We start from the raw sequence: 14,159 nt of genomic DNA, 5'->3' as shown, positions 1-14,159 counted from the left end.
TCTAAACTTGCATTAATCAAAACAGAGACACAATATTAGTCTACTAGCTAGAAATCTCAGAAACTAGAAATTGCAAAATTTACTTTCCCTTTCTCTTCTGTCTAGAAAACAGCTCTCTGTACATCACAACATGCTTTAGAATCAGGTTGGTACAAGTTCTTGTTTAAGTGAGAATGTGTCCATTGTTTCAGATGAGAGAGTAAAAGAAACTAGACAGATCATATGGAGTTAATGACCTTGACTGGAAGTCAGGAATGCTACATTCCAGTACCTATTCCAACATTGCTATTATATATGACCTTGGGCAAGTTACCTAACCATTCTAGGCGTTCGGTTGCTCTTCGGTAAAATGACAGACAAGATCATCTAAGACCCTTTGAGACCTAAAAATAAAAACAACTTAAAAGATTAGAAACTTATGTAGTAACTACAATGTTATAATTTCAAATCACATAGATCTTAATGTATTAATAACAAACAGCTTTTAAGTACCAAAAAATATTCCAAATTAAATTCTTCTGCCAGGAAATTTGAGTCCTTTGAAGACTAGAATTTATTTTTTTTTTTTTAATGTGCATAAACACAAGCAGTAGAGGGGCAGAGTGAGAGGGAGAGAGAAAATCCCAGGCAACGATTCAACTCCCAGGAGTTGGATACTCAACTGACTGAGCCACCCAGGCATCCCTGAAGACTAGAATTTAAAATTGAGTATATGGTTTAAACTGCCTTTCTTAGCCCAGCAGTTTCTCATTTAACCCTCAGTTAGTGGTTGTCTCTGCATTGGCACTCTTGGTATCTTAAAATACAAATAATACTTTTCAGCCTCCTAGGAGAAATAAAGCTGGATATGGTTGTCAGTTTGGTGTTGTCATTACTTAGAAAAGAGCTTTGATCGATGGTAACTCAATGAGGGAGGGGAGCATATTCCCAGAAGAGAAACAAGTCATGCAACTTGGCAGACAGAAGGGTCAGGTACCCACAGTGGGTCTGGTGGCAACACACATCCTGGAATGAGTAGTGTATTAACTAAGGGGCACTGCTCTGAACTCTGATTAGCAAGGACTTTCTCCAATAGAAATCAGTGTGTTTAGTTTTGTGTAAAGAGTTAGTATGATTTCTGTATGTGGCAGTGTAAGTTTCTTCCTCTTCCTTCTCAGCCACTAATGTAGGCCATTTTGCAATTATATTCTCCTTCAACCTCAAAACTGGCCCTAGTCCCTGCCTCATTTTCCCTCAGATTGACCAACTATATATGAGAGACTAGCAAACCAAAGATTTTGTCAGAGGGCATGGGACAGTGAATGAGGAGATTATTATTAAGGCACTGTTCGTGCCATAATGAAGCAATAAAGAATGAAAAAAGCATGACAAACACCTGGATTCAAATCCTAGTTTTTCCATTATCACTTGTGTGACCTTCAGAAAATGGCTTAATTTCTCTGAGCCTCTAAGGAATCTTACTCCTCTGAGGAATAACTTAATTCCTAACCTGTAAAGGTTGAGTGATGCCAATCTCAAGAGTTTCTATGAGGATAGATTAAATGAGATGTTATGTGGTAAAGAACACAACAGTGCCTAATACATAGTAAACACCCAGTGTTTTGGTGTGAACTTCTTTCCTATTCAGTTCTTACTTACTTGCTTATTTTCAAGACATATATATGTTATCATAGAGAAATGATTATGAGATCTGAACAACAAAAGTATATTTAATCACTACTTATCAGGCATCTCCTTTGGACAGGTTTTGCCAATATGTATGTGAATGTGTATGTGTGCATTCAAGTCACTGAGACTTATCAAACAAATCTAAAAACTCTCAAAAGTTAAGCTATTTAAATGACAATTAAAGGAGATTCTGTTTTAGACAATTCATACTGGACTTTTTTAAAGGTTGTATTAGCACATGCAAACATTTACCTTTAAAAGATACAGAATGAGTCCTAAGGAATCAGATATGCCATTAATCAGCTCTTGATTATCTTGAATAAAAGAGGGAAGAAAAATACATATAACTTAAGACTATTTATAATCCAAAAAATACTTCTTTGTGACTTGGAATGTAACCAAAATCTCATTTTGTTTCATACTCGTAGACAGCTGGTCTGGGGATCAGCAGTGACTAAATGGAATTTGAGATACTTACAATGTGCTAATAAATGATTAATTGGGGATTGATTCTTATTGTAAGGCAAAAGTAAAGCATTTCATTTAAAATTGTGTGGTTCTTAAAAGAGATCACCTAGACTTTTTCCCTCCACCAGGTATAATGGATCTCTCCCAAACGGCGATAGAGGAAGAAGGAAAAGTAGGTTTGCTTTGTTTAAAAGACCTAAGGCAAATGGGGTGAAGCCCAGCACTGTGCATATTGCTTGTACTCCTCAGGCTGCAAAGGTAAAAAACAAACAAACACAGATTAAAATAAATCTGTTAACTTGGAGAAATTGAAAGACATGTACATGTTGTTTATATTCTCTAGCATTCACTTCACATTCTGTACCAGAAGTTTCCTTTTGTTTGGATGGGAGAAGACTCTTTGGAGACATAATACTTGAAGGGCCGCCATATGGAAGGGCATCAGACTTTTTATTTTAAGTGACACACCAGGATCAGTGGGTGGAAATTAGAAGGAAACATTCCCTTTTCTTATTTAAAAAAAAAAAAAAAAAAAAAAAAGGTAGGTTTGGGCCAGGGCTTCCACTATTACCAAAGGAGGTCTTGCCTGGGCTGGGCAAGGAATGTAGTATATAATAAGCATACTCAGGTTCTAGAAGCATAGTTTGGATGAGGAGATTTTTCTAAAGTAAGGGTCTTTATCAGAGATTTTGTGTACGCTCATATGTTTTGTTTGCTCATTTTATGACCCTCATAGCTTTTTTTTGCTTTTTTTTTTTTTTTTTTTTTTAGCACTAGCAGGACAAAGGGGCAGAGGTCAGGGGTGGGAGGGAGAGAGAGAGAGAGAGAGAGAGAGAAAATCTTAAGCAAGCTCCATGTTCAGAGTGGAGCCTGATGTAGGGCTTGATCCCATGACCCTGGTGACCATGGTGACCATGATTTCATGACCTCAGCCAAAATCAAGAGTCTCCTGACACACCCAGGTGCCTCTGACCATCATAGCTTTTAATATAGTGCCTTGGACAAAGTAGACCTCAGTAATTATTAAAATGAATCAAAGCTGTAAAAGCAAATACCCAACTGTATCTACAGTTTAACTTCTCAGTCTCCTCACATATTTAATGCTCTTAGCTCCTTTTTCTTTCTTTATCCAAATCTCCAGAACTGGACCCTCATTTCAGAACACTGCGGCTTTTCCTGGAGTGATAGACAATTAGGGGGAATTTCAAATCTTTACATTTCTATGAATTCTTCTACTTCCAATTTTGTAACACAAACTGTATTTGATATCGTGTTGAATGAATAAAAATTACAAAGTGTTTCTGAGCTTCTGGAAATACCTGTGTTTTTAGCTAAGCAGCCCCAGGATGTGCATCAATATTATACCATCTGAGGCATATCTTTGTCAGCTAAATAAATGAGAGAGAAATTGACATGTGATGGCTTGTTTTAGGTCATAACTCCAGTCCTGAAGTTAATTGGATTTGTTTGTGTCCAGTGTAGTGTCTAGAACAGTCCTCTTGCCTTGATGAGGCCTTCTCTATTACTGTTTGAGACCCAGTAAATGTAGAAAAGGGACAATTTCTTTTAAGTGTCTCTTTTTGCAGAGAAGGGATGTGCTAAGCAGGTTGAAAGTGAACGGCTAATTGATCCAACCTGAGGAACTTTATTCCAGAATTGCCTCTGCAGGAGTGCTATTGCATTTTGGGTGTGCCATTTCTATGCAGGATTGTCCTGTATATTGCAGGACATTTAACATTCTTGTCCCAACCACTAATGCCATTTAAGCCTTCAAATCATTGTGACAGCCAAAATATGTACCTACATATTTCCAAGTGCCCCTTACACAGCTAATACTACCTGTGGTTGAGAACCACTATCATAGGGAAAATATTTCTGATCCCACTTTTAAAATACCCTATTCTGGCAGTCATCTAGGATATGATTAAACCCTGCTTTTCAGTCAAGTGAGAACTTAACTTGACATAGTTCTTATTCTTAATCTAAGAGTAGGTTTAATAGCTAAAAAAAAGCCAGGGATTACAGTCTCAATGTACACAAAACCCTGTGTTTTCAAATCTCTTTAGCCATTGAGAATTAACTTCTAAGGTTCTGGGCAACTATTTGATTGAAAAATCATTGGTTTGTGCTGAATTAAAGTAATTCTAGGTTTTAAAGCCTGTAAAACGATTATATAATGTTTATTTTTAAAATGTTAACAACGTGCATGGGAATGGATCTGCAGTGCATTTAATGAGGTTAGATACCTCTGTGAAGAGAGGAGAGTAAGAAGAACATGTAAGCAGCATTGATATTACCTGTTGAATTTAATTTCTTTTAAGAAATCAGAAGTAAAAGTGACATTATTATGCTTTGATCGAGCTGGGTAGTTGGTACCCAGGTGTTTTGTTTATTCTCTTTAAATATTTGAAAATTTCACAATCTTAATTAATTTTAAAGCTACTGTTTTAGGGCTTTATCTATTACAGATTACCTACAAATTGAAACCAAGTTAAGATTTATGATACCAAAGTTCTAGTTAAGAAACATTTTTAAATTTAGCTTCTTTGCTGTGTATAATCATTCTTTTCTGTTTTCCTTTTATGCAGTCTGTTTCCACTTCCTTTGTGTAGGTTTTCCCCCTTTCTGATATTATCTTCAACTCATATACATAGAAAATGCCTGAAAACAAAACCAAAAAGTTCTTTTTAGCAATGTTTTTAGTTTGGGATAAGTCAGAAGTACAGTCGTAAGCATTATGTCCATTTCCTTTGGTAATGTTTAATCATTCTATGAATTTTTCCATATTTGGCCCAGCGTATGGCAAATATTTATCATCTATAGAGCCACGGAATGGTTAAAAACAGTTAACTCTGCTTGTGGTAACTTAATATAACTCTTTGAGTTACTTTAAAAATAATTTTCTTCATTATCTTGAAAAATACTGTATTTTCTCCTTATTAGAACAGTATTCAGTACTGTTTTCAGTTTCTACATGGGACTCGATTTTGATTATTTTATCATTTAAAATATTTGTAAGGGAGATCCATATTTTATAGTGTTTTTATACAATGAAATTATGTTCTTACTCTATAACATCTTCAGATTATTTTTACACCCCACTCGACCCAAGAAGCTACTGTCACAGCTGAGGTTATGGAAGAGTTATTTTCTCCCTTAAATTTTAGGAGAAAATATGTCAAGTATGTAATACATTACTTTTCTTTTTTAAATTTGATTTGATTACCCTACCAGCTAATTTTTGCTATTAATCTTTTCTTTCTTAGGCAATAAGCAACAAGGACCAGCACAGCATATCGTATACCTTATCTCGGGCCCAGACAGTAGTGGTTGAATATACTCATGACAGCAACACTGATATGTTTCAGGTATTATGACATCTGAATTTTTTTTTTTCCTTAAAACAAAAAAGTTAAAAACCTATTGTCAGTGACTTTTCCTGTGTTCAGATTAATGATTAGTATATTTTAACCACGTAGTTCATTAAAATATATTTTGATTTCTAAATCTCATATATAGAAGTCAGCATAGCATGGTTAAGAAATGAGCTCTGAAGTCAGAATTCCTAGTAAACATTACTTAGCCACTCTATGCCTCAGTTTCCTACTATGAAGTGCAGATAATAGAGCTTCCCTCATAATGACATTTAGGAGGCTTAAATGTGTTAGTACATGTGAAGTGCTCAAAGCTCTGCCAGGTGGCTGGTAAACACTTAGCTATTAATAATAGTAGTTATAATAATAGTTCAGTTAGCTATTATCCCAAAAAAGGAACCAAGAAATATTCTGCACATATTTATGACCTTTTTTGCCACTATTTCCCACTTTTCCTCTCAAGGCAACAAAATGTATGGGCAGTCTGTAACTGTCCATATCATGTATGTGTCAGGCTTGTTTTCTAGCACATATTTGCTCCAAGCTACTACTGATGCAGTAAAAGGTTTTTTTCTCTCATTTTTGTACCAGTCCAGTGCTGATTGGTACATTGGTAAACTTGATATATGATAGAACAGTCAAACCGAAAGATGAAAACTAAAATCATGGTCTTCTCCTTTATTTGGTTTTGTAAAGCCCTGGGTTGTTTGGAAACAAATAGGACATTACTAGTACCTGATAATGTTGCTCTTATAATTACTGTCCCAGTGACTTTGCAGTTTTTCTTTATTTACAAGATTGAATGTGGAAAGGCCTGGGATGTCTTTAATTATAACCAGTAACAAAATATTTCTCTGAAGTCACTCACTGCCCTTCTAATAGAATACTGAATTTTCTAGAATAGTGTCTCTGTAGTTAATATTAGAATATGGTTGTATGTTTATGTCTTTCTTGCTTTTCCCAAAAAAATTTAAAATAAATAACACCCTTAATGAAGATGAAGGTTGGGATCTTAATGAGAACCTAACAGAAGCTTTAGGATGATTTCCACATTTTTTTTCACTGATAGCCAGTTAAAATGAATGTGCCTAATTAACTTTTTTAAGAATCAAGATGCTATCTAGATGTTTGACCCCAGAATTTTAGTTTTAGATAATATCTTAAATTTATTTGTTTATCCCTTACTTTTTGTCAATAAAGTTACTGAAATCTTGTGAATTCAATGTTACAAAGTTAGGTGGGGGCAAAATTGGGATTAAACCAGGCATTCTGAATTATGGAACAGTGTCTTTACCATCTTATGAAGGTCCTTAAATAAGTTGCGCCATTTTTTGTTTTCTCCTTTTCAAAAAGGAATGGAGAGTTTTTCCCAATATAATAGACATGATGCTCCTTCTACAAGCATTATTTGTATGGAAAATCCAAACATTTCTATATCAAAAAAATGGAGATACATCAGAAACCACCCTGATAAATTAGCCAGTCTTTGAGAAACTGGTTGTATACACATTCTAGGATTGCTTCCAAACTGAACAAGATAATTTATTGTTCAATTCATTAGCTATACAAACTCCAACTCTGCATTGGTGGACACTGAAGTTAAATAAAGGAGACATTACAAGTTGATTGTATTCACAGCCTACACTGGTAGTCTAAATGTGAAGCTTCTGATTGGATTGAAGAAGGGTGAGGGAAAGACTTTAATAGTAGTGCCTTTTTATCCCGGCCTTTTTTTTTTTCATTGTTTGTTTATTTTCAAGAGAGAGACAGAGAGACAGCACGAGCAAGGGAGGGGCAGAGGGAGAGAGGGAGACACAGAATCCAAAGCAGGCTTCAGGCTCTGAACTGTCAGCACAGAGCTCGATGTGGGGCTTGAACCCACAAACCGTGAGATCATGACCTAGGCTGAAGTCGGACACTTAACCAACTGAGCCACCCAGGTGCCCCCTTCATTTTTTTTTTTTAGTCAAGTTGAGCAGGATTTTGCCAGTCCAGCCAGTAGAAAGGCATTCTGACAAAAGAGATGGCAAAGTACACAGTGTGGTAGATTGACAAGTAAGCTGCTTGTAGCTAGAATATACTTTTCGTGTGAATAGCAATGATATGAAATTAAACTGGATTGGTGGGAAGCAAATTGTGAGGTCAGTTTCTAATTATTATAGAAATAAGAAACTAAGAAGTTTGGATAGCCTGTAAGAGACCTTTGGGGTTTTTAATGAGAGTGGGAGATAATAACATGATAGGGATCTATGTTTTTAAAGCTCATAGTAGCAGTTCAAAAGAGAAAGAATTACAAAATTTATCTTAACACACAAAAATTATATTTTGGAATCTGATCACGATCACAGAGGTTTCTTCTCTTTATAAATTCGTGAGATTTCTTCCTTCTTACCTGTCTTTACCAATATTGCTTTGTTGTCTTAAATATCCTCCAAGTCCCAGATCAAATATCAACTCTTCTGGAATAATCTCTCCTCCCAAATAAGTGCCATTTCTGAATTTCTTGATTCTAACTATCAATCCTCAATCTATTTCCTGGCCTACATCTTTTGGATCTAAAAGAGCCTTGGGACGCCTGGGTGGCTCAGTTGGTTGAGCATCAGACTTTGGCTCAGGTCATGATCTTGTGGTTCGTGAGTTCGAGCCCCGCGTAGGGCTGTGTGCTGACAGCTCAGAGCCTGGAGCCTACTCCGCATTCTGTGTCTCCCTCTCTCTCTGCCCCTCCCCCATTCATGCTCTGTCTCTCTCTGTCTCAAAAATAAGTAAAACATTAAAAAAAACTTTTTTAATAAAAAACATAAAAGAGCCTTTATTTTTGGAAATATTTTTAGTTTCAAAAGTCAGAGACCATTTTCTTTGGCTATTATTATCTTAAAAAGCAGGAAAAGGGACGGACATCCAGTCTTACATTTGTTAACCAACCAATTTCTTTCAAAAACTATCCAAACTAATGACTTACAATTGATGATAGGACAAAAACACTAAAAGTATTTTATCCAAAGGTGTGTAGGTATGAGGAATTCTTGAGGCTCAACTATACAAAGAATGACTGAAGTGTCATCTTTGTGGAGGGTCAGTGTTTTTTCTCAGTATCCAGTTTCCTCAATTTTAGATACTACTTTGTAACAAACCCGTGAATGAACTGATCATTTTTAAATGTTTACTTTAAAACCCTGTGACACTTGTCAGTTCTGTCATCTGTTCCACTGATTTCCTTTACAACTTTCATCTTTCAAAATGAAAATTAATTTCTTTACTAGCTGGTACTTCTGAAGATGTTTTAATTTGCTGACCCACCCACCAGAACTCTCCTTAGCTGGGAACCTTATCTTTGAGAAATATGGCCAAGAACCAGGAAGAAAATAAAAAAGGACATCTGGCATATAAAATAAAGGCCACACAGGCCATGGGCTGAAATTCCTTTTCTTTGCTCTGTGGAGACTCTTTTAAGATCTTACCAAGAACCTTTTGAAATACTGTTCTTTGAGGTTTAGTTTTTTTGATTTCTCAACCAATAGCAGAAAAATAGTTAACTGGTTAGAGGAGAGCATGCTGCTAGAGATGAGTGTGCCCAACAGTAAGAAATGATAGCTGACAAGCTGACAAAAAACACAAGAATATCTGTAAAGTATACATAAGACCTCAAAGCAAACCTGTGTAAGCTCTTAACGTTAACATAAGGATCAGCATTCTTGTACACCTTTATAGTGCCTGAAGACATCACTGCATTTCAGTTTAATTTAAATGGTATTTATGCTTTAATGTCCTTGAGTCATCGTAGAAGATTTACTTGTATGTTCACTACATTCTGGTAAAGAAGGTAGAGTAATACATGGTAGGCATATTTCCATCCAAAGGGGTTAAAATTAAAATTTGCAGCCATCTAAAATCTCAGCCATCCGAAGCTCTGCATTCCCTGAGGGTTTCATATATTCTGGGTGGTAAGTTCCCACTTAATTCTTTCTGTGCTCTAAATGATTATTACATCAGAACAAGTTTGACAGATTAGTTTTTTACGGTGTAGATGCTCTCAGAGTTCAGTATAAGTTTATTAAGCTTTAGAAATTCTAGAAGTTTAATGATTTCATCTTACTGTACCTTTCTTGAATGGATTTTCCACTGTATTCCTTTCAATAGGTTTATAGATATTTCTTTTTCCCTTAGATTGGTCGGTCAACTGAAAGTCCAATTGATTTTGTAGTAACTGACACAGTTCCCGGAAGCCAAAGTAATTCTGATACACAGTCCGTGCAAAGCACTATATCAAGGTTTGCCTGTAGAATCATATGTGAACGGAATCCCCCCTTTACAGCACGGATTTATGCTGCAGGATTTGACTCATCAAAAAACATCTTCCTTGGGGTAAAAAGCTATTTTCCTAAATGATGTGTTATTTTATAACCACTTCTGTTTCCAATTTACAAATAAATGAAAGTTCACTATTCTTACTGCTACTAGGAGAAGGCTGCCAAATGGAAGACATCAGATGGGCAGATGGATGGTTTGACCACTAATGGCGTTCTTGTTATGCATCCACGCAATGGGTTCACAGAAGACTCCAAGCCTGGAATATGGAGAGAAATATCAGTGTGCGGAAATGTGTTCAGCCTGCGGGAAACCAGATCAGCTCAGCAGAGAGGAAAAATGGTAAGTATTAAGATGTAGTTTCTTACCTAGGTACAGTAAACTGTACCTAAGGTGAGTTAGACTGAATGTATTACGTATTTACAAAAACTCTTTTTTCTTTTTTTAAGTTTATTTTGAGAGAGAGAGAGCATGAGCAGAGGAGGGGCAGAGAGAAGGAGAGAGAGAATCCTAAGCAGGCTCCATGTTGTCAGTGCAGAGCCCGACACAGGCCTTGACTCTACAAATTTTGAGATCATGACCTAAGCCGAAATCAAGAGTCAGATGCTTAACCAACTAAGCCACCCAAGGGCCCCTCCAAAAACTCTTAAATCTCTTGCTGACACAAGTCTGACTATAAAACACGGACTACTAGGGGCGCCTGGGTGGCGCAGTCGGTTGAGCGTCCGACTTCAGCTCAGGTCACGATCTCCCGGTCCGGGAGTTCGAGCCCCACGTCAGGCTCTGGGCTGATGGCTCAGAGCCTGGAGCCTGTTTCCGATTCTGTGTCTCCTTCTCTCTCTGCCCCTCCCCCGTTCATGCTCTGTCTCTCTCTGTCCCAAAAATAAATAAAAACGTTGAAAAAAAAAATTTAAAAAAAAAAAAAAAACACGGACTACTAAATATTATACTAGAGGATAATATCTGAATGTTTTAATCAAGACACTTGAAAAATTTATTCTTTCATATCATGTTAATATGTTTTAAAACCTAAGCTTTCCTAAGTTAAATAGAACTGTGATTTTCTATTTGTATCTATATCTCTTCGATCATGACATATATTGGAAATATTAGACTTACTGATGAGCCACATGTTTTAATCATCTATCGTCTTTACCATAAGGCTGAAAAGAAATCTGTTCCTGCTCGATATTTTACCTTTGGTTTTCAAACTTACATTTTTCATGACTACCATTAGAGTTTCTTCTATTTAGTAACAGTCATAGGAAATCTCAATTCTTGAGTAAGGAGCATGTAAGACCAAAACTTTCACGTGAAAATTGAAAACACAGTGGTGAATGTGTTTTTTGATTCTTGTTTCCTCTAGGTGGAAATTGAAACCAATCAATTACAAGATGGCTCGTTAATTGACCTCTGCGGTGCAACATTGCTGTGGCGTACTGCAGAAGGCCTTTCCCACACTCCTACAGTGAAGCATTTAGAAGCTTTAAGACAGGAAATCAATGCAGCACGACCTCAATGCCCTGTCGGGTTCAACACACTAGCGTTTCCTAGTATGAAGAGGAAAGATGTTGTTGATGAAAAACAACCATGGGTATATCTAAACTGCGGCCATGTGCATGGCTATCATAACTGGGGAAACAAAGAAGAACGTGATGGAAAAGATCGTGAATGTCCCATGTGTAGGTCTGTTGGTCCCTATGTCCCTCTGTGGCTTGGATGTGAAGCTGGATTTTATGTGGACGCCGGCCCTCCAACCCATGCGTTCAGCCCATGCGGGCATGTGTGTTCAGAAAAGACAACTGCCTATTGGTCCCAGATCCCACTTCCTCATGGTACTCATACTTTTCACGCAGCCTGCCCCTTTTGTGCACATCAGTTGGCTGGTGAACAAGGCTACATCAGACTTATTTTCCAAGGACCTCTAGACTAACAGACAGTTGTCCTCCAGGACTACATTATAAATTTATAAGCTAAGTGAGTTGGGTTTTCCAACCTGTTGTCCATGTCACAGTTTCTCTGCTCTGGTCATTTGCATTAAGATGAAGAATTTTTTTAAACATTTATAATAAATAGCAACAATTTCTGATCAAAAAATCTGGGAAACTCAAGAAAAGAATTTCTGAAAGTACCAGACTTCTGAATTCTGAGTTTTGAAAATCTATTTTGAGGATAAAAAGACATAGTCTAATTTGTTGCCTTCCTTTTAGTGTTTTTGAATCACCCATCCTCAGTGTTGAAAAATTGTTTTATATAACTGAGGGTACTGTTGGTTCAAACTATGTTAGTTTACAGTTTGTTGCAAACATTGTAAAATACAGCAACGTGTATATTAACTTTTTTCTATTTATCTTTATTATAGAAAATATCTTAGAATGTTCTTGATAGAGTAGCATGGTAACGATGGTGTCACACTCTTGGTGTGAATGGTAGTTTAGCGAGTATAGCTCAAGGATTTGCAAGCTTAGAAAGGACAAGAGAGCCTCTCCCCACCCCCCTTCTAAATATGGAATTTGGTAAATTAGAATACTTTGTAAAACCAAATTCATATTAATTACTATTGTGTAAGAGCTGTTTGTTTTTAACCACGTTGAATATAATCAGGAAAGTTCTTTTTCTTAATGTTTCTCTCAAGTGTAGTATATAACGAAAACTTAATGCTAAGAAACATTTTATATGCTCCGTTGAATATGCAATTTAATCTAGATTATCTATTTTTCTCCCATGATAACTAATCTGTTTTTAGTACCAGCAACATTTGGCAAGTTTATTTTTTAGATATAAACTGTGGTTCATCTGTTCACTGTTTCTAGAAAAAAATCATTCTCATGAGAAAAAGCATAAATTAACAAGGAAGAGAGTGACTTGATTTGCTTTTAGAAAAAGAAATGCTTAACTAATTGATTATTCTGTATGTGGTCTTACCCAGGCATTAAGAAATCTAGAAAGAGATAAAGGGTTGAATGACAACAGTGCCCCCTTTTTTTTAACCTAGCAGACCAGCCTTAACTGTGTGGGCTTTGAATTCTAAGGAGAGTTGCCACCGTGTGACTCGAGGAAATGTTTGGTTGGCAGATGAGCGCCAGTGACAGCCGAGTAGAGGAACATACTTGCACGGTATGTTTATTCTCTAATTCCAATGAGTTCTTTGCTTCAAGAAGCAAGAAAATGTTTCTTCACTCCCTCCCCTCCCCTTTTCATAATGTACCACAAGGGACGCATAGACAGTTGCACTACATCAAACCCTTGTGACCTTGTAGAAATCAATACACTTTTAGATTAGACAGGATCTTTTTTTTTTTTTTAATCTTCTGATTTGTGTTCCTTTAGTTTGAAAGTTGTGTAATACTTAATTGACTCTAGCAAATTTTTGTATGTGGTAGTATAGCTTTAATTTATCATAACTATTACTATGCTGTTCTGAATTTTCTTTTAGTTTAAAAAAAAAAAAAACCTTTTGCTTAGAAGCCATGAACTATTTTTACTTTAATTGAACTTGTCAGAATTTCCTTGTTTTTAAAAATGATCATTTGGGTTCACTCAGGAAATGCATGTCAGGAAACTTGTATTATAAGTTTACTAGTTGTGATGTATCAGTAACTGCTGTTATCCCCTTTTCAAAGAAATATAATTGATTTTGAAGTTTTCCACATAGTCACATGCTTTGTGACTAATGCAAGGAAATCAAGTCCTGTGTTGTATTTGTTCTAGTCATTTCTATTCAGGCTATATATTGTAGCTAATTTTTATTTGCAATTAATTTATTCAAACTAAGTAAATACTTTTCAAAATAGATACTTGAATTTGTCTCTGTGAGTTCATTATTGCATAACTGAGAATGGGAAACCAGACACAAAAACTTGTGGACAAATCTACCTCTCCCCCACTTCAAAAATACTCACTTTAAATAGGTGAAGAATTTGCATTTAATGTAACACTTTAAATCGCTGGTCCTCTTGGGAAAGCATCTCTTACTTATTAATAAAGGAACTTTGTGTAGTGGTTGAATAATTGAAGCTTTAGTTAAGTCCTGCTGAGAGTTGGCTCTTTGCAAGTTGAATACTAGACTGTTTACACAGTGCCTCGATGTCCATGAAAGGTCCACATTCTTCTCAAAGTGCCTGAATTTTCTCCTCCCAGCTATGAAAAGTCTGATTCATTTTCTATCAAATTCAAGTTTTGAAAACTCAGGCTATTTAAATCATTAGGTGTTTTTCTGTTCAAGCATTTTGAATATTGGTTCCGTCATTCTGCCTATATCTAATGAAACTCTTTTACTTACTCAGTTGTATTAAGGGAATGTCAGTATTCTGGCCAAGGAGAAAAAGTTGCATTCAGGTCTCC

The 14,159-nt window shown here is 36.1% G+C and overlaps 1 protein-coding gene across 1 annotated transcript in view; it reads left to right on the top strand.

The window, feature by feature from the left end:
• The window catches only part of PELI1 (pellino E3 ubiquitin protein ligase 1), a 58,262-nt gene extending 44,652 nt beyond the window's left edge, over positions 1-13,610 (top strand). Inside the window, exons 3-7 of the mRNA XM_043603506.1 lie at positions 2,265-2,394; positions 5,403-5,504; positions 9,675-9,872; positions 9,969-10,157; positions 11,182-13,610. Coding sequence (XP_043459441.1) covers positions 2,265-2,394; positions 5,403-5,504; positions 9,675-9,872; positions 9,969-10,157; positions 11,182-11,748 — 1,186 coding nt within the window. The 3' untranslated portion in view covers positions 11,749-13,610. The remainder of the gene's footprint in view (positions 1-2,264; positions 2,395-5,402; positions 5,505-9,674; positions 9,873-9,968; positions 10,158-11,181) is intronic.
• The last annotated feature ends 549 nt before the right edge of the window (positions 13,611-14,159 follow it).

The sequence above is a fragment of the Prionailurus bengalensis genome, chromosome A3 (assembly GCF_016509475.1).
Source record: "Prionailurus bengalensis isolate Pbe53 chromosome A3, Fcat_Pben_1.1_paternal_pri, whole genome shotgun sequence".
NCBI lineage: Eukaryota > Metazoa > Chordata > Mammalia > Carnivora > Felidae > Prionailurus > Prionailurus bengalensis.
This window is presented reverse-complemented; position numbering and strand designations above follow the sequence as displayed.